This window comes from Ptychodera flava, chromosome 7, assembly GCF_041260155.1.
Source record: "Ptychodera flava strain L36383 chromosome 7, AS_Pfla_20210202, whole genome shotgun sequence".
NCBI lineage: Eukaryota > Metazoa > Hemichordata > Enteropneusta > Ptychoderidae > Ptychodera > Ptychodera flava.
In genome coordinates, this window is record NC_091934.1 from 11814506 (window position 1) to 11835823 (window position 21318).

Here is a 21318-nt window from a genome sequence, read left to right on the forward strand (position 1 = left end):
TTGCCTGCTCCCTGCCAATAACAAAAACAGGTTTGTTACAACATGGATTAAACGTTGGGGGGGGGGGGGGGGCAAGGATTTTTCAAATGTACCATGACTTTAAAGCATTAAAGCTATATATGCTCTCTGATTTTAATACAAAACAATGCCTGCACACACAGGAGAAAGTCCCAATTACTCTACTGATGGATGATGTATAATACAGTTAATCAGTATGTAATCTCCAGATTTTACTAGAGTTACCCTTGGTAATCCAAAACAATAACAGAAATACTCAATTTCATCCATTACATATGTTAATTACATCATTACTCACCATGATCTTTTAGTTCCCAAACCATTTACCCATTCATCACTGAAAAGACTGATGGTAGAAAAAGTTAACATGTCTACCATCAGTCATGCTTAGTAATGTCACATTGACAAAATTATTTGCTGTAGCATCTTCTCATGACAGCAATGTTGATAAAGGAAGTATCATAGAATGAAAAAGTCTGGATGGAATGATGAGCAAGGTTAGTTTTGTATTGCTTTGACACTCTTGCAGCCCATTGTTGCCCCTCTCCTGTCCCTAGTTAAGCTTAGTGTAGTCTGGCTTGGTGAACTGGCATGGCCATAACAGTGGGGGTTCCTGGTTTTGTTATGCTTGCTTAGCCAACACACATCACTGAAAATTAATAAAAGTTTCATTTCTGATTTGGATAGGAGGGTTCTTCTTAGATAAAACTAAATTCCTCCTTAGGCTTGCTTAGCCAGTACAATTGAGGGAAAATCACAGATTCACTGCAGGGCAGAGATCAGATGCAAATACAGGGCAGAGAATCTCTGTATATGCTGCATAGTCTTTGTATTTTGACAATGTGAACTGATATTAGTGATGTGACCTTCCAACATGTATAGTCCATTGGAAGAAATATTTCTGAAATCTTTTGACATACATTGAAAGTACAAGTACAGTTGTGGGGCAAGTTGGCCAAAACACAGAGTCCAATTTCAAAATAGAACACAACACCTTGAAACAATCTATGAGTTCTCTGCACACATTGCCTATTAAAAATACTATCTACATAATCTTCCACATGCATGACAAGTATCTCGTTACATACACCTGTTTTGAAGAGTTTGTGATTCGGGGATGGATAGTATTAAACAACAAGTTACTGTGGAATCTAGTCAAGAGTACCTGCAACATGTTTCATCATCCAGTGATGGCAGGCCACAGTATAGTCAGAGTATAGACAGTAGAGGGGGGACCCTCTACTGTCTATGGTCAGAACTTGTATAGGCCTCAATAGCGCCCTCTCAGTCAGAATTGTTACCAAACCATTCCATGCAGAGGAAAGATTTTAACCAGCATAAATTCATGACTGCCTACTGAAGTAGGTATACAAAGAGTCACTTGTAGTTATGTACCACATTTCCATTTTATTCAACTTTAATACATTATAACACACATCACTGAAAATTGATGAAAGATTCATTTCTGATTTGGATGGGAGGCTTGTTTTAGACAAAACTTTCCTCTGCAGGGAATGAGGTAGAGTGTGGATTATTTCAATCAACCTTGATAATGCCACCATAGTACACAGATTACAGATCACAGACAAACCTGATATAGACCCTGCAGAAGTTGATTTTTCTGCACTAAACATGGTGACCACACTGTTGTTCAGTCCCTTGCATTTTAAATATCTCACTTCTGATTGGCAGATAGCCATTCTTTGAACTACATTTACAGAAACCACACCAATGGGCATCATGTTTATAACACGGCTCTCATGTTGAGCTTTTCTCTCCTAAACCAAAGCTTATTGCATGTGTCTGTAACTGTTTGCTTGTCCTAGCATCTTCACTGTCCTTCCACTCTGTTTTTGTTTGTGTTGTTTTACTGCTTCGTCAACCCTAGCATCAATCATTTCAGCTGTTAACATTCCATCTTCTGAGGCGTAACCACTTGCCTACAAACATAAACAAACATCACATCCATAAATGCATAATTGTAAATTCATAAGTCAGCATTTTGTCATCTTTTATACATGCACTAAACATCGAACATACAACAACTTCCCGTCTCGTAACCATTGGAGTTGTTTCTACTTTACAGGAAATTAGAGAGTTATGCATATACACTTTGATTTGACTTTTGGTGTCATCCAGAGACTGCAATGATGATACAAGATGCAACAATTACTTTTTACAACTGGTCTAGCCGTCTATGTCACTTCTTAATTTAAACAGCTTTGTATCTGTTCCTAATTGGATTGGTCACTCTAATTGACCCTTACCTGCCATGCTACACCAATCTTAGCAATTTCTCTTCCAGACAGACCCTCTGTCTTGCCAGCTATCTCTTTGCATTTCTCACCATAGTCATCTGTGCTACCTTGAACTCGACTCAGAACAAAATCATACATAGAAAAAACATTGCTATCGTCATCAAATGCACAGGAATATGCCGGTCACTTTACTTTTAAAACACAATAAACAGTATGTGATTTAAACCTTTCTCAACCACAATTTTGGCCAACTCTGTGTTATCAATGCTGAGTACCGGTATCCACCAGTTTACAGGGGAAAAGGGATAAACAGGATAAATGAGTTTGGCCCAATACACACTATGCATGTCACGATATTATTATCTGAATATATTGTGTGTGACAGCAGTGTACTTAGCATCTTCCTATACATACATACACACACAGCTCTTGAGGATAACACAAGCACACAAGCCGCATACCTTTTCCCTGATGTTGCTGGCTGTAGGATGTATTTGTCAAAGTAGTAGTACACCATTCTTTCTCTCTCTTCAAGCCCCGGAAGGTCAAAGTTCACCATTTCATCCAAACGATCGTTAATTGCCCAGTCAAACTGTTCTGGTTGGTTACTAGCTAAAACTAACATAAATCTGAAAGAGTAAAAAGGAAATTGACGTCAGAAATGCAAGGTGTGAACATGCTCCAAAGTTGCCATTAGTATGGGGAATGTTTAAAACAAACCCTGATACCCCTTACCCTAATGGTTCAAGTGAGTCTGATGTTTTCGATGGTGCATCCAAATGGTTAGGTTGTGTTTCATTCTATTATTCATATCAATTTTAAAGTTAAATACATACATGTACAAGGTTCTGATGTTTACAATGGTGCACCCAAACGGTTTGGTTGAGTTTCATTCTATTATTCATATCAATTCAAAAGTTAAATACATGGAAGACTCTTACTTTTTAGATTGTTCCCCAGTTCTGTACAAAAATGCATTGAGTGTTGCTCTCATGTCTTCACTGATCACTTCCTGAAATGAACAACACATAAAAGATTTGAAAATCGTATGTGCTCCTTCAGCATAATTACTTGGTTGGTACATTTTTGCCCTTCCTGAGAAAGAAATTAAACAATTACAGCACAAGTACAAGAGGAAACTCTTGGGTCACTGCTAGATTTTATATGATGCAGGCCTTTAGGACAACCTTGTCAATGAAATATTCATTAACTTCACATTAAAACTGATATGCTTTCTTGTAATTCCATAAGAATTTTAAAATGAGTGAATGGTTTGGTTTACAGAATACGGCGCTGGACTGATGGAAGAAATTGTGTAAGAGTAAAACTTGAGACAGACTTACAGAACTCCTCCTCCTGAGAAATGCATCAGCTTCATCTACAAACAGTAACACCCTGAGATAAAGAGAGAACCGGTAAACATATCAGTTATCTGTCATCATGTGATCAATTAGGAATTATTTATTAATAGAAAATAGAGTTGGAAATTGAACAAGAAATCATGCTGCACATCTGTGTTACTCGTCTACCTAACTATGGCAAATTATGACCTTAATAAAGAAAAGCAGCCCTTTTCAAAATACATAAACAATCATGATTTCGGGATATGATATTGACTACATCTTATATAGGATATCATTCTGCTTCACATACAAGTGAATAAAGTTGCAATCTATCCCTATATACTGGTGGTAAGCTACTCATGCCTATAGATTCCAAATACATCTCAATTTTCGTATGATAAACTCACCCCCTTCGACTCGATGATGCCCAGTCAAACACCTTGTGCATGGCAGTGACACCATCTTTCCCCATTGGAGCCACATCACCTCCAGTCATAATGGCATAGTCCATCCCAGAATGCATTGAGAGACTCTGTCAACGGGAAAAGTATGATTTTGTTAGGAAGCAATCTTGACATATGATATGCAATCTACAAACTTATGCAAAGAGCTGTTAATATTTTTGGTGTGTATACATGCTGGTATATTTCTCAAGAGAAGTAATGATTGGGTGTTAGAATTGAAAGCAACATGCATCAACCATACAGCTGCATTTACAAATGCTGATAATGACCAGGTCTCAGATGTTTTAGCACTATTATGTCCAAAAATGTCCATACCTTTCAATGAGTGCACTGAACCTTAAAGTGGATATTATATTGTAATATCATAATCTTGTAAATATATTATTTTCTTACAAAGGTATATGAATGATGTTGTGACCACATGTGGATGCTGAGAAATTGATGAAATTCTACTGATATTTTCAAAGAAGTTTTCATTTTGACAAGTCACCAAAGTATTAGTACAGACAAATCAAATAATCATCAGACATGTTGTTTAAGGAGTGAGTGTGGTGCTGGTCTCGCTTCTTGTGGACTCCTTGGAATTTTATTAGTCGCGTATGACAACAACTTTCAAAAACAAGTGAAAATCTGAAATAGTTGTATCACATCCAATTATGAGGGACAACCCCTGAAACCATCCCTTTTTTCCTACAATCAGAATTTCGCCCCTATTTTTTGAGTCAAACATGGACTGTGGCATTTAGATGGATTTCAGCACTAAATTATCCTGGTAATATGTTAAAATGTTATAAAAGATATTGCAACCTCAATAGTAAGGAAAACTGAAGGCATAAGCTACTTACCTTTGCAAAGAGTGTTTTTCCCGTTCCAGGTGGACCATAAAACAACAAATTTCTATAAAGACCTCTGTTTCTCTTTGTGTTACGAGTTGCTACGGCGATTTCACGAAGACGCTCTTCAAGAGAAGGCTGTAAGTAGACAGCAAATATGTGTACTGTTATTGAGTATGGCATAAGTGTCATTCATTTTACTGAAATGGGTGTGTCTGCTTTCATGTATTAATATATTACTATATCAATGTTTGATTTTGGGATGACACTGCTGTTGACCAGTAAAATACTTTTACTCTGCCATTGCATAATTTTATTTTATATAAAATTTCTTTGATCACACTTTATAAGTACATGGAAGACTTGTAATAAACACTGCAAAAAGGTCATCAAAAACACATCTTCTTGAAATGAAAGATAAGTCCTTCTTTGGAAAAACATTCAATTTTGTTTGAGTCAATGCTAAAATTCAGTGTACAAACCTGGAGTACGATTCCCTTGAGGGCATCTTCTGGCTTCATAAATAACCTCCTTGTAGTCTTGATGGGGTGTTTGATACCTTCAAGGAGTGTTAGCCTGGAAGTTTCTCTGACCAGGGATGGTTTACCAAGCCTTGCTTCTATATACCTTGCTCCAATGCCGGTACCCATCTTTGCTGTGTATATGCCCAGGGCTAACAGTGTGAGTCCTGCCGCCTGAAAGGAGAGAAAAATTACAATTCAGTGAGGGAAAGCAGAGAACAAATTTCCTTTCACATAAAATTCAAATCATTTACTTTACACCTGACTGGGAGTTCTGTTACCAAAATGCAAACACTGATGCCTTCCAAAATCATGATACATGCAGTTAGAGAGAAATGTTACTGTATTTGCATTTCAAAACTCTTTTTAAAGTATACCATGGATAAATGGACACAATAACAATGAGGTGCTCAGATATTAGGGCTTGTAACTCTTCCATCAAATTGTACTATAATGAATTTTCTTAAAGCAGAAATGGAAACTTAATCAAAATGCTATCAAGCACCCTCATTGACAGTAGCTGATTTGTTTAAATGCTCCTTGCTCTAATCTTCATATATGTCACTGGTTATATGCATAAATAGAACTTTCTATTTGACAGTACTGATCCCGCCTATTGGATGGATGTGAATATGACATTTTGGTGTATTTTGTGATGTTGTGTACAGACTGTTCTATCAGGTTTGTTGGTTTAAACATAATATGTCTGACTGCAATGTAGTAATGTGTGCTATGATTATGACTCCACTCTCTGTTGAACTGGCTCGGACAGAAACGTCCGATGATGTCATAGAGTACCAGGGGGTCAGGGTGCAAAGGTTTAAATTCTGAGACAAAAGCAAGCATCAAGTTTCTTAACATTTTAATGTTTACCAATAAAAACTCTCAATGACATTATATGTTTGCTGTTGTTATGGAACTTATTCTGCTACTTAAATTGATGTTGCCAGTAAGGAAAGAAGGCAAAAAAATCGCTGAAATTTGGAAGAAACCCAAATTGAGCAAACTGAGTACATACCGTGGCTGATACTTTATCCCAATCTGAAATGAAAGCTTTGAAACCGTCTCCCAGTACAGTCCCTGCAGTCCTGGAAATACAAAGTTTGTTTAGATTTAATCACTGACTGCAAGGACCTAGGCTACAGGAACCAAATTTGCTACTTACTATGAGATATTCCTCCTGAGTTAAGCAATATGCTCTGACAATAATGGTTGATGAAATACACTTCATAAAATGGAGGTATAAACATGAACTTATGTCATAGTATCGCCATGGCAGAAATATCTTTGAGGAGGTAAAATGGACAACTTCACCTGTTTCACGTCATTTCACATAAGTTCTAAAATGTATGCCAAAGAGAATTCCAACAGTTAAGTGCACACCACAGTACTGTTACTTGAAATCCATTCAGCCTAACTGCAGCAAATACTCTGACAGCATTATATCTGAACTTGCTGTAGTTATACTGTAGTGCAGCAAGCTTGCAACTGTCAAATGTATTCTTTGAGCCCCTTTTCTTGAAAAGCACATTAAATTTCTGGTGGGCAGAAGGGGAATAAATCTGTCAACAGCTCCATTATGCAATCAATTGAACAGCCTTGTAGCAGCCATGTAAATGACTTCTATGCAAGACAGACGGTTTGTCATGAACACAATTCGAATTACTTCAGATTTTGCTCCAGTGAACCCCTCTTGTCATGTACAAGTTCATGCAAGCTCTTTTATGTGATTTTAAATGCTGTTTACTGAGGATATCTTGTAAGGATGGTCCTACACTCAATCTGGCAATTGAGGATCATGACAAAATCCAAATGCACAATCTTTCTTGTTAGGAGTATTAAAGTACATAAACATGCCTGAATAAGAAATCATAGCTAGCAATGTTCTTCATTACTAGACTACAATTTTTTGCATTTTGGCATTCTCTTGCAATATACACACCATCCTTCAAGAAACATCCCATGTAATTGTATCAATTGACATGAACTCATACTGATAAAGCATTCACTGCCACTGAATCTAATGTAGACTTACTTTATGGACTGTAAGACTGTCTCTCTGTATTCTTTTGCTTGAAGTCGGATTTGCTCATTGCGTAGATCTCTGTTTTCTCTTTCAATTTTAGCCTTGCCTCTCAGCTCGGCTTCTAATTTCTTCATTTCATTGGTATGTCTCAGCTCGGCCTCATACTCTATCGTCTTCCTTCTCATTGACTCTTGTTTATTGACAGATTCCTCCTGTTTCCTGAGGTTTTCCTCATTCATCATTTGCTGCGTAATCAAACACACAAACATGTTCATGTACATGAAAGTTATGTATTTAATCAAATATACAAACATGTTCACGTAACATAAAATGTTTATCTATTCCATACTGCGATACCTTTGTGTTGATTTCCATGTTCAAGAATTATTGAAATTGTTAAATAGTTAAATGTGTAATCACTGCTTTCAATACAGATTTTAAATGTTCCAAAATGTATTCTTAATATGTTGAAAAAGATAGTGGATGTTGTACTTAACGAGACATACATTCATGTAAACGTTTGATACAAAAAAATTTGATGAATACAAATATACTTCATCATTTTAGTTGAAAAAATTGTCTGCTGGGAAAAGCATTCACCGAAATTGATGATAGTGCAAGTGACAATTTTTAACAAAGAAATATTTTCAGTGTTATGATGATTGTATATTATTAACATAACAAAGATAGATGAATCACAGTATTAAAATGTCGACTTACAGTTAAGATGTCAATTTTAGGATCAAATACAACAGTAAGGGAAGTAAATAGCATGACATGAAACTGTATCTACATTATCAAACTGTGGCTGTGTCAGGTCTTGGTATTCTGACATTACCTGTTGTTTAAGCTGATCTTCATATCGCCTCCTTGCAAGTTGGTCTTGATATTGTGCCCTCTCTTGGTGTTGCTTGGTTTCTTGACCAAGCGTTTTCCTTTTCTCTTCTCCCTGGGCTCTGATTTGGTCAACTTTCATCTGCTCAACGTGAGCTTCAAATTCCTGAAGAGAAAAAGTTGCTAACTTTACAAATTTGGATAAATCCAACAACACCGGATGATAGTTTGATCCATTAGTGAAGAACTTAATAGATTTGATCAAAACAACAACCATATCAGACATAAACAGTATGTTGAAAGCAACATAACTTTTCTGATGTTGCTCTGTTCTTTTCCTTTAGGGTAAAATTTCATTTTAAAAAATATGATTAGTGAGATGATGAAGGAAAAACGATTTTTCTATGGAAAAATCCAAATAAACAAGAGTGCTTATGCTTTCAACTATTTGAAGTTCATGTAGTTTGGGTGTGGTATGGTGGTTCAAAGAAGAAGACATTACATGTATCTTCTGAGAGGTAAGAACATGCAAGTTTCTACAACATCATTAGTTTTATCCAATTGCAGGAAAGGCCATGTTACACTTTGTTGATTTAGCCAGCGTATGCCAACGTATGAAAAATTTGGCGAATATGCTAGGCGTGGACGAATACGTTATGGTAAGTTTTGTATAAGTTAAGAGCACAGTGAAGCACGCTGGTATATGTCGTAGTACCGTGAGGCTGTCAAAAAGTTTTATGCATACACAAATCTTTCCGACGTATGCCAGCGTATTGCTCATATGTCCCTAACACACAGGCCATAAGTTGTACAGGTAGGTTATTTGCTCGTTGATACATGTAACTTGTGAGTTACTCATATTCATAAGTCGAAATGGGTGGAGATAATTGTCTAGCATACACAAAACGTATTTTTAACCTATGAGTATGTTATAAATATGCCATATATACGCCTGAAATTGAAAAATACATCATCAGTTGAGCAAGCCAGTGTTTTAGAGAAATTTTGATACATCGACATATGTTGGCTAAATCGTCAAGGAGTGACAGGGCCCCAAGCACAGTTTTACATCATGAACTCACTTTTATTTGTTTCTTTTCCTCCAAATGTTTGGTTTCTTCTTGCTTTAATGCAAGACCAAGGGCCTCTTTGGCATTTGCTGGAAAAAATGACATCAACATAATATGTTAACTTGATGTAGTAAAGTATTGCTTTGTGAGACAGGGCTGTATCACAGTATGTGTTACTAGCTGTGGGTCCATAGCTGTGGTGTTTCCGGACAGGATTTCTGCCTTTTATGGGCTGTTTTTTGTTTTTGTTTTTTGGGTTTTTTTATGGTGGCGTGGTCAAAAACATAAAGGTCAAAACCAGCCCGTAATAGGCAGAAATCCCGTCCAAAAATACCACAGATATGGACCCACAGCTACATGCATTACCAGCTACACCTCCTAGGAGTGAGGCATAGCCGGTTTCACATGCCCTGACATGCAGAGCCAATTACAGCCATGAATCAGTAATAGTTTAAGTTATAGTGGAAAAGTAACACAAGAAAAATGGAACTCAGATGTTTCTATGAACAGAAGATGTTCCAAATTGTATCACATTTGTTATCCGAGTATAGCTCAGTTGCATTTACACTTTCCCTGTATGTGTGGGAAAGATTTTCTTGGCTTGTTTGAATGCTGAAAATATCAAACCAAATGCTTACTAAATACTCCAAAACCAAGTCCTTCTTTTTTATAATTGTCTGGTACCATGACCAGATATGACCAGAAATGTCCGAGTGAGCACTCCTTGACCTCACTTCCAATGACAAAACTGTCAGGCATATGGATGAGTCGGTCTCGCTACTATCACCACTGATATTAAAGGTGACGTTGGCAAACATCGCACTGAAAACTAAAGTGATCACTCGATTGGATGCAATCCTTTATCTGCCGCAAAGTTCTCTGCATGTTGAAAAGTAGCTGCACGCTAAAAGTATCAGAATAACTGAAAATACAAGAGTTTCATAAAAAAATTAAAAATGTGTGCCCAGCAAACAGAAATACATATTTCAATCGTACTCTCGTTGGACAATTATGGCTAACCTTGTCAATAGATTAGATCTACCATGGAGGTAGTAGAGTACTACCTCCATGGATCTACAGAGAGGACGATAATGAGATAGGGCTCATGTAGTAACGCAAAGGTTTCACCTCTGCAAACGCAATCAAGTTCATTCAACATCGACAGCCAAACTACAAAACAGGCGCCGTGTCCGAAGGAAACATCGGCACTCTTTTATTTTGCTAACTTGCCTGATTTATCAAGTTCTCTTGCGGCGGCCGCGGCACGTTCGAGGCCGGTTGGGTCGAATCCTTGCCACACTTTCTTTTCGTCGCCTCCGCTACCCTTCCCCTTGTCCCCTCCGCCAGCACCTCCCCCGCCGTCTGCCGGAGGCATCGTCGGTAACTGGGCGATGTTGGCGAACGATGTGTCCTTATTCACTCCAAATAACCACGACATCGTGTACAAATTCTGTGAAATACGACCAGAAATTCGGATTTTTCACGCTGATGAAAGGCACACGTGAGTTACCCAAGCCGGTCGGTCAGGTCAAAGAGTTGGAGGTCACTGAACATGCGTAATAGTCGTGGGATATTTAATTGTGAGATTTCACGAGAGTCTCGATAGTTCTCGCTCAGTTATTGTTGTAGCATGTCCTGTGTAGCATGTAGAGGATTAATTTAAAAAATGCGATATTTTTCAGTTTTCCCGATAACTCTTATAAATACTCAACTATACAAAAAACTACACAACACATTTGTTCGCCACTAAGTGCAGTATCTAATTAATCGAGGGTGAAGCTTGAGCGGGCGCTCCTCTCCTCTGACGTCAATGCAAAACATTGGTCGCATACGTCCACAGGTATTAGCCTGGATACGATATTTGATCGTATAAAAAGTGCGTAAGAAGTCCCAAACGTCATATTTGATAATCTTCAGCGTGACATTTAACGCACGGATGTGATATTCATACTTTCTTCATCGTACAAAATCCATCCGTCCATTCAGGTGTGAACAGACACCTGTTGAGCACAAGAGGAGCTCCAGCTAGGAATTGTTTAGGTGTTCCTGACCAGGCTTCCAAGATGGCTACCGATAGGTGAGAATCTTGGTACATTTGTGTAAAATTGAAATCCCTATGTCAGTTAATACAAAATCCGTTGGTAACCTACGTATGTATGCGAAAGAGGCAGAGAAAATAACAACGAAGACTCTGGGAAGCCCTTTCACATTACAGTTGTCATAGGAGCCTGTAAATTTTTGTATGGCTTCAAGGGCCCGAATGGGGCAAGACTTCCTTCACTGTTCAGGAAGTCTTGCCAATTGAAGCCATACAAAAATGTACAGGCTTCAGACACAAAACTGCACCGGCACAACACTCGACAGGCCTTCATCGTACGAACGTTCTTTGTGTCAGTGTATTGCTTGCTTCAAATCAATCTTATGAAAGTCAGATGCTGAGATAGTGCCGTTTCCACCTTTGGTTGTTCTGTGCTGGTTACCAAAGTGTTACTGTATGGCTTCTTTGAAAAACTGTCACAACGAATTTTTTCTCAAAGAAACAAAAGCCATAGTATCTTCACATCTGAATTACATCCTAATGTGCATATTTTAATATTCCTCAATTCACAGCAGTGCAAAACTTTCCATTACTGACAATGGGTCCAGTGTCTACATGCCATCCATAATGCCCAAACAACAAAGACTTCCGCAAACAAGGCATGATGCACCACATGTAAGTATTTATCTTGTATAAGCTTTGTGTGTGAAAAGTCTATTTCAATGCAGTGCTACTTCTGTTTTGTTTCCTGACATATGTCTACGGTACAGCAAAGCAAGGAAAGGTACTTTAACATATTTTTGGTCCTCACCACATGAAATGAAACAAATTGCTACAGGGCAAAAGCAAAATATATACTGCTGTACTTCATGAAGCTTCATTCTAATCAGAGACAGAAAATCAAACTTTTTCTATTTACCTTGTAAAAGAGAAAAAAATCACAGTATCTTTCATTTGAAGTATCAGAAGAAGTATAAGACTTTTTATTTTTTGGATGTCATATCTAATACCATAGAAATATTTCATTATCTCCGAAAACTATTTATTGATATATTTATTTATTTATTTGACAGTCAACAGGCCCAAAGGCCCAATAATAGACTCAGAAAAAATAAATCAGTAACGTTCTGCCGTTGTTGTTCTTCCCACAGCTACCATCAGAAAAGTTCAAATACTCCGTATGGCATGACCTCAAGGACAATGATATCAAAGGAACTCAGTTGAACTGTCCAAGAGTGCGCAAGTTTCCTGAAAAGAAAGAAAGCGTTTTCTACAGAGTGACTGATGATGAAGGACGGAAGATTCACCATTCCAAAAAGGGCAGGGAAAGAGTTGATTACATGAAGAAGACAGAAAACTGGGAAAACTGCACGGTTAGTCTATGTACCTGCTCACTCTGCACTACCTTATCCTTTACATACATTATAACATGCACACTCTCCCTCACTCTGCACTTCCATATCCTTGAGACTCACTCTCTCTCTCTCTCTCTCATGTACACATCTACATTTCAAATACAGTGTGGGTACATGAAGTGTGTGTTTCAAATTCACTGACAAAAGAGAATGGCAGCTAATGATATGAATATGAATCTTGGTTCTTTCAATATATTTGACATGCAGACTATAGAGCCTGTAGGACATCTAGTATGCAAAATTTCCTCTGCATGCTTTTCTGTCAAAAAAACTGTTCAACTTTGTTATCCAGCCTATTAGAATGGTACACATGTCATAAAAATATATGGTCTTTTTAGGGGACTGGACATAAATTACAGGGGGGGGTGGGCCGGTGTTTTTCGAAAAACCGCTGCGTAAAAAATAGTGACCCTTCAAAAGTTCATGCACAAAAATTAGTGACCCTCCCCCTTATCCGTGCATGAAAATAAGTGACCCTCCCCTGTTACTCAATACCCCCAAAAAAAACCGCAATGTGTTAAAGACCCCCTTCTGACTTGCTATACTTTTTAAGTCGCCCTCCCGAAAGGAAGGCAAAATGTGGCCGATATAACGCGTTGTCCAAGAAATATCAAATCATATGTGTGATAATTCATGTAAATGTACTTTGCTTGAAGTGGCAGGTAAAAAGTGCATGCCTGTACAAAAAATGTAATTTTTAGATTTTATCGATAATGTTGATTCACTATACATGTAGTCGACTATAAGAAAACTACGAACGTGTACTTTCCAGTATAAAAACTAGCTATATCTGTTCATATACAGATGTTTAATAACTGATATAGATATACTTGATTAGCATGGGTTGTTTACAAGTGCACATGTGAACAAGATATTTGATTTTGGAATTTCTGTCAAAATGTTGATCCACTATACATGGGAGTCTATGACAAAACTATACATGGGAGTCTATGACAACACTGTCAAAAAATTTTCAGAATTAAAAATTTGCACTATTTGTGCATATATGGACCCTCAATAATTGACATAATTGTGCTTGATTAGAAGAGGGTGGTAAAATGTGCATCTGTGTACAATAACTTTGTTTTTGGAATTTCGCATAAAATGTTGATCCACTATACATGGGAGTCTATGACAAAACTGTAAAAAAAAATTTTCAGAATTAAAAATATGCACTATTTGTGTATATATGACCCTGAATAATTGACATAATTGTGCTTGATTAGAAGAGGGTGGTAACACGTGCATCTGTGTACAGTAACTTTGTTTTTGGAATTTCGCATGAAATGTGGATCCATTATACATTGTAGTCTATGAAGAAACTATGAATATTTTTTTTTAAATGCAAAACTTGGCAAATCTGTGTATTTATGTATGCTTGATTATTGATATTTATGTTCTTGATTAGACTAGAGTGGTTACAAGTCCATGTGTGTGCAAGAAATTTGATTTTGGAATTTCACCGAAATGTTGATTCACTATACATGGCAGTCTATGGTGAACCCTATGAATAATTTTTTTCCAATACAAAAATAGGTAAATCTGTGCATTTATGTACACTGAATTATTGGTACTAATGTTCATGATAGACTAGAGTGGTTTCAAGTCAATGGTTGTGCAAGAAATTGATTTTGGCATATCACTTAAATGTCGATTCACTATACATGGCAGTCTATGATGAAACTATGAATAATTTTTTTCCAATAAAAAAATAGGAAAATCTGTGCATTTATGTACACTGATTATTGGTATTAATGTTCATGATTAGACTAGAGTAGTTTCAAGTCAATGGGTGTGCAAGAAATTTGATTTTGGAATTTCACTGAAATGTCCATTCACTATACATGGCAGTCTATGATGAAACTATGAATAATTTTTTTCCAATACAAAACTTGGTAAACCTGTGCATTTATGTACACCTAATTATTAGTATTAATATTCATGATTAGACTAGAGTGGTTTCAAGTCAATGGTTGTGCAAGAAATTTGATTTTGGAATTTCACCAAAATGTTGATTCACTATACATTGTAGGATATGAGGAAACTACAAATAACTCATAGGTTATCTGATCCTAAATTGTTATTCAAAAGTTGTTCGACCTGAAGCTTCCAGTTGTTATTGATGACACTATGCACTATTCTGAACAGTTTGTATTCTGTCAATGTCCTCAAAAATTAAAAATGTACATACAGCGACATGAACGTTTGACACCGACCTTACCCATGTATTGTCAATGGGAGAATGATGTCAAATAAGTAATCTCCCAAATTGTTATTGAAAGAGTTATTATAGGGGACAGTTCTGCACAATAGTGTTGAATAAGTAGAAATCATGACAACTTAAATCAATGTGGCTGCTTGGATCATCAATACATTGTTTATTATACCTGAAATTTGCGCCCGAAGGGCGCGCCGAAAATGGTAATGGCAGAAAATGAAAGTGCCAGGAGGTATTTTTTCTTTTTTCAGTATTCCATAACGTGCACATGCAATTTCGGCTTTGATGCATGAAAAAAGGTGACCCTCCCCCATAGGCTTGCACAAAATTTTATGACCCTTCAAAAATGCTTGCGCGAAAAATGGCGACCCACCCCCAAAAAACACCGGCCCCCCCCCCCCCCCTGTAATTTGTGTCCAGTCCCTTATTGCATCCATTGGTCTTCCTTTGATAGTTTGTTCTTGAGGTGTTCAACACTGCAGCACAGAACTATACTCAGTCTTGATGTAATTTGTTCCAGGATATGAACCTGTCTTATCAAGATTTAGGTCACAGATATCAAAAGGAAAATTTGATCCGCATTCTGAAGAGGCTGATCCGTGTGGAAAGATTGGATATGGCTGACAATTCACTCACTGATATACAGGCTGTCACATTCCCAAGGTATGAAACCAAAAGAAAACTTATCTCTGCTCGTGTATACTAAAAATGACCAAATGTCATCCAAATTTGATATGGTAACTTAATGAAGACTATTTGCACACGTACAAGCTTTGTTGTGGTATAGGAATGTTTCTCTTCCATGTTAAACTGTATCTTATATGGTGTAAATACGTTGTGAAAAAAAAAGACAACCAGCTATATGAATGAATTTATGATTTATGAGATCACAATGAGAGCAGTGCTGTACTAGGTTATGTATTGTACTCAGAAGTAACATATTAAATTCTCATAACAATGACAAAATTGGAACAAAGATCCTTTGCCCTTCAAAAGAGTTCACTTTCCAATTATTTGAACTGGGTGCAAACACACATACATGTACATTAGCTTCAATAATTCTGCAAATTTGAACATGAGAATTCACAACAGTGGACATTTTTGCTAATTGTATCATGTGCGGCATTTTCTGTTTAGTATTTTCATACATCTACATCGTAACTGTGTGAAACTTTGCACGCACTTTTGCACAGTGTGAACAGTACCTGTTCACAACATTAATATCGACAAATGTCTGTTTCTATCCTTTCAACAGATGTACACATCTTACATTGTGCATGAATTACATCAACAGTTTCCGGGTAAGATAATAAATCAAAAACCCTGTTCATTCAATACCAAACGTATTTCCCAGCCCCCACCCAACACCATAATGCATACATTTACTGTTGATAAAGCCATGTAGGAAGAATTGTGCTGTTTAGCTCGAGTAAATGAACTCAAAATACTTCATTCTAAGGAAATCACCAAATTAAGAAATTTATCAGGTAGATTGGAAAAACTGATTCTGTACAGCAAAGCAAAAAGTAAAAATTAAATGAAAGAATCCTGACTGCATTGTCATCAATTTCCCATGAGTCTTTCATAAATGTAAGTGATTGTCTGAGATGCTAAGATTTGATTCATGCAGATTTACTTTCCCTTTGTTTATATCAGTCATTTAATTCGTTTTTCAGCTCGTGAATATTTATGTACTATTTAAAAAATTTAAACCTGGCATGATGTATAAAATATCATTATATTTCAAATAATGAGGTTACATGGATCGGTATCATTGTAATATTTATTGTTTCAACACTTTGACGGCCTATTGTCCATAACACTCAATGCATGTAATAATCTTTCAATTTTCTTGCTAATTTTGTAATTTTGTTAAAAAATATGATGGCTTACTGTCTGCAATATGTAGAAGAACCTTATATTAGCTATTTCTTGTCTTCTTTGTTTTGAGAAAGTTGACATTTTTGCCGATACTAATCAGCAGTTGACCAGAACACCTATATATAATACAGTGTTCACTAAGTGTTGTGTTTCAGTCTTTGTTGGAATATCGGGGTACATGTGCCAAATTAATTTTTCATGAATTCTTTTCACCTTAGAAACTTCCGAAGTGTCCACAATTGAAGGAGCTAAATCTGGCATGCAATCACATTGAAACTCTGGATGGTTTGAATGTTTTGAGGAAGACACACCTGGAGTCACTAGATCTGAGAAGAAATCCTGTGGTTGTAACCGACAACTACAGATACAGGTAAGGATTTCAGAAAATCTAGTAGTCACGTGTCAAATGAGGTTGGAAAGCATACTTTACGGGGTTGGAAAGTCTACCTTATATGTAGAAGAAATCACTAATTAACTTAAAGTTTGGGTGATTTGTTGTTTAAAGTTGCTGCCTTTGGATCCAATTTTGACTTAGGTAATATGCACCTCGAAAGTGAAAGACTTAAACTTTTGCTCTAACTTTCCTCAAGGGATCTTTCAATCATTCTCTTTCAAAATCAAGAATAAAAATAGGGGGTCACCGTGCAAATTTTGGTACTAGAGAAACAAATTACCAAGATTTACCGATATTAGAAATTCAAAATGGCCCCGTCCCTGTGTTAACTCTTTGGAGAAAAATAAAAATTTTTGGAATTTTGAAAAACTAAGCCGGTGAAGTTTCTTTCACGAAGACTTTAAAATGAACCCCACATTTGGGTATATCAGAAGAGAATTGTAAAGTTTGAGAGTCTGAATGTCTGTCCCCGAGGTGTGTTCTACCTTAAATGCTGTCAATAATAAATCACCTGTTTTTGCAAGCAAAACTACAGTCAATGAGATCTGTTGATGAAACTTGATATTTCAACACTTTTGGCAAGTGTCAAAAACAAATTACATTTGGTTGATTGATTGATTAATTGATTGATTGAGTGATTAATTGATTGATTGAGTGATTAAATGATTTATTTATTTATTTACATATTTATTTATTTCCTTGTTGTTTGTTTATTCAGAATTTTCCAGACTTTGCCAAATCTTAAGGAGCTAGATGGAATTCCAAAACTGCAATCAGATGACTATGAAGAAGAATATGATGATGAGAATGATCAAAGCAAATGTATCATTTCATAAACGGACACCAATCAGATGTCAGTTACAATAATGAGGAAAATTAAAGTACCATTTAAAAATGTTATATGTTAAAAGATTATTTTAATCAAGAATTAAAAAATATGAGATGAATTGACTTCTTTTTTCAACCTGGCCAATGTTATATTGACCATATACAGAAATACATCAAGACTGTTACCATTATGAAAATATGTGATGTCAGTGAGTGTTAATTATATCATACCAGCGTATTGATGGCACAAATACAGTGTCCTGATTGGTTGGTTGAAATGTGAAAGTAACAGTGCTGCATTTGCAATACAGCACAGTTGTCACCAATCAGATTGTTGCATTTGCGCCATCAATATGCTGGCATGATATAATATGATATATTACATCATCAAGAGGCTATAGTTGAGACTTTCGACTTATATTGTGAAACTCTATCAGTTAAGTACTTTTAAATGTCATCAATTGTGATCTGTCAATTCTGGAATCTATCAAACAGATCTGAATATGAACTTTGGAAATCATTCTTGTTGTATTTGTGATCTTTTTAGACATTTACACTCTGTGATTCTTAACTTTTGATGCCATATTTACAGTGATGGGTTTGCATGCAGTATCTGATATCTGAAGAATAGTGCATGTCATGCTCTATTGTGCATCCTTTTTTTTTAAATTTCATTTCCATCATTTTATAATTTTTGTAAAACAGTCATCCTGAATTCTGAGCTGATGAAGTTTATACCCACAGAACAACAAATTTAGAGCTCTACCTGGCACTGATTTATATAATACTTATAAAATTTGTATAGTTCTCTAGCAATAATTTTTGAGTATTTTTATTTAGCTTTTCAGTGATTTTTATCATGAAAACAAAAACGATATAATGTTAAACAGATTTTAGATGTAATGTAGAGTCAAAGAATACAAAAAACCTTGACCCTAAGGAAATATGGAAGGATTTGTCTCATGTACCATTCATATTACCTGGTATATTCTGAATGCGCCATCTTACATGTGAACACAACTACTGTTCAGGTTACAATATCATTCCAATAGAGTACTTAAAAACCCCATAAGCTTGACCAATTTGATTCTGTTTGGTGGATTTTCACAAAAGTTAAAAGCTGCTCAAAAAAATGTAAGTAGGCATGGACATGTTACGATACATAAGTGTTTTTTATGATATCGTGCAAGTTGAGTGAAATTACAGGCTCATATGCTGTTTTAAAATAGATGTTTACATTGTGATGTCACAGGCTCTATGGCTATTAACTGTGCAACAATAGGCAGATAGTTACTGCCTTTTTAAAATCCCTCCAGCAACCATGGATCGACCTGAAGTACAGCTAGAAATTAGTTGGAATTGTCACAGTGAAGGAATACAGTTACTTAGAGTACATTATCATTGTTGAACCTTTCAGGCCGGTCCCGAGCTTCCGTATAGAATTCTCAAGTCTGCGTTAGCAGTCATAAAAGCTGAAAACTATATTCTACTCCTCTCAGACATCTGTTATTGCAGTGCGTACTTAGTAAATGTTTATAAACATGTAAAATATTGTATAAATGTAAGCTTCAGTTGAATTATGGAAAATTATGTTCATTTCTACGATTGTATAATTTAATTACTTGTTTTCATATTTCTTGTGAGATTTAGGCAATAAGTAAAAATGTATATAAAACCAATTCTAGATACCCCTTGTATACATCTCACAAATCTTAATTGAGATTTTCACATCTGTCATACTGTTTTGTAGATATACTTCAATGTTCTCCAACATTATGTAAACTTGTAAATGTGTACACTGATAATTGTACTGAGTCTTGACCCATTTTTGTGTAAAAAATATTTGCAACTTGACAAACAGATTGTAAACATATTTGTGCTGTACCCACTTTTTCTTAGAAGAGGAAATGCTTAAAATAAACTTTTCACAAAATGGAATGGTAACGGGTCTTGAATATCAAGTAGTAAATGATATATTCCAAACTCATTGGAACTAATTTGGGAGAATTGGATCTTTATTTTTTTTCAAATTTTCAAAGTGTTAAGTGCCGTATAGCTGAAAGTTGCAGTATTACAAATTAACCCATAAAAAGTGTATTGCAAAAAACAAAAAAAACAGATGAGCTTACATTTGCAGATTAAACCAACGCTACTACACTATCCAATTATCCCAAATTAGTTCCAATCATGTTGTTTGAAAATTAAGTCAAACTCAACCATGCGTGCAACTATCTCTTAAAATTGTTCTAATCAGGGGACGAAACAGGGATAGACAGTTCTTCTAATCTGGGAGGGGGGAGTAACATCTGGAAAGGCAGAGGCAATTCTAAAGACATAAAGTTTGAAATTGAGTAAGATTATCAAAGTTCATATCTCTTTTCTCTGACATTTCATATGTTTCTGACTAAAATTAAGTTTCAGACCTTTTACAATTGTCCAGGTCCACCCTCAAGTTCACTGATGTATGTATTGGCAGTATTGTGTGATGTCTGAACAAGATTGGGAACTAGTTTTGGATAATTGGATGGTGAATTAATGTCAGTTTAATCTGCAAAGGTAAGCTCATCTACTTTCTTTGAAGTTTATACACTATTTTTATGAGTAATTTGTAATATTGCAATATACAGCTAGGGGACAACTAACACTTTTGTAAAATTCGAAAAATATAAAGACCCAATTATCCCAAATTAGTTCCAATCGTGTTTAAATTAATTTGTTTTAGTATGACATGTGAGTGTACTTTGAAAGACTATGAAGAATTGACCAGTACTCTGATACAAGGATTTTCATCTTGTTCAAAATCATACAAGTCAGTGTTGTCCTTAGAAGCCGGGTGCCGGTAAATAACCCGGCTGTTTTGCATTTTTTCCCGGCTACTTTTAACGTCATTAGATTATTTTATAGACCGTAAGGGACTGGTCAGTTTCTTCAGCCTGGGGGGGGGGGCGGTGGTTCATGGGGGGGTCACCCTGTTTTGACTTTGGTGATAGGGGGGGTCACCATGTTTTTGAAATGCCCAATAGGGGGGGTCAGTGTGTTTTGAATTTTGACACAGGCTCATCATTGCCTAAAATGCTAGTGTCAGCCACAAAATTCATCATTCAGTTGTATTTTTCGGCGCGCCCTTCGGGCGCGTAACTTTAATAATCAGTCATATTTTTCAGCATGCCCAACTTT

General features: G+C 36.2%; 2 protein-coding genes across 2 annotated transcripts; one reads left to right on the plus strand and one right to left on the minus strand.

The window, feature by feature from the left end:
- Window positions 1-1405: 1405 nt before the first annotated feature.
- On the minus strand, window positions 1406-10904 carry LOC139136793 (ATPase family AAA domain-containing protein 3-A-like). The gene is made up of 13 exons (XM_070704630.1): window positions 10598-10904; window positions 9380-9456; window positions 8302-8463; window positions 7473-7708; window positions 6456-6525; window positions 5399-5611; window positions 4929-5054; window positions 4027-4151; window positions 3620-3671; window positions 3218-3288; window positions 2738-2905; window positions 2286-2394; window positions 1406-1958 (listed from the first exon to the last, which is right to left on the minus strand). The coding sequence occupies exons 1-13, from the start codon at window positions 10803-10805 to the stop codon at window positions 1809-1811; spliced, it is 1767 nt and encodes a 588-aa protein (XP_070560731.1). The 5' UTR covers window positions 10806-10904; the 3' UTR covers window positions 1406-1808.
- Window positions 10905-11176: 272 nt separating this feature from the next.
- On the plus strand, window positions 11177-20079 carry LOC139136794 (acidic leucine-rich nuclear phosphoprotein 32 family member A-like). The gene is made up of 7 exons (XM_070704631.1): window positions 11177-11444; window positions 11978-12080; window positions 12557-12778; window positions 15559-15701; window positions 16294-16339; window positions 17138-17289; window positions 18032-20079. The coding sequence occupies exons 1-7, from the start codon at window positions 11431-11433 to the stop codon at window positions 18147-18149; spliced, it is 798 nt and encodes a 265-aa protein (XP_070560732.1). The 5' UTR covers window positions 11177-11430; the 3' UTR covers window positions 18150-20079.
- Window positions 20080-21318: the final 1239 nt, after the last annotated feature.

What these genes read in the sequence shown, in the direction of transcription:
- LOC139136793 (XM_070704630.1), bottom strand. Translation starts at nt 10,805, where the DNA reads ATGTCGTGGTTATTTGGAGTGAATAAGGACACATCGTTCGCCAACATC. An exon ending in TCAAGGGAATCGTACTCCAG is followed by an intron (nt 5,055 to 5,398) that starts GTTTGTACACTG and finishes GTCTACTTACAG; the next exon opens with CCTTCTCTTGAAGAGCGTCT. An exon ending in TTCTCAGGAGGAGGAGTTCT is followed by an intron (nt 3,289 to 3,619) that starts GTAAGTCTGTCT and finishes TGTTCATTTCAG; the next exon opens with GAAGTGATCAGTGAAGACAT.
- LOC139136794 (XM_070704631.1), top strand. An exon ending in AAAACTGGGAAAACTGCACG is followed by an intron (nt 12,779 to 15,558) that starts GTTAGTCTATGT and finishes AATTTGTTCCAG; the next exon opens with GATATGAACCTGTCTTATCA. An exon ending in ATTACATCAACAGTTTCCGG is followed by an intron (nt 16,340 to 17,137) that starts GTAAGATAATAA and finishes TTTTCACCTTAG; the next exon opens with AAACTTCCGAAGTGTCCACA.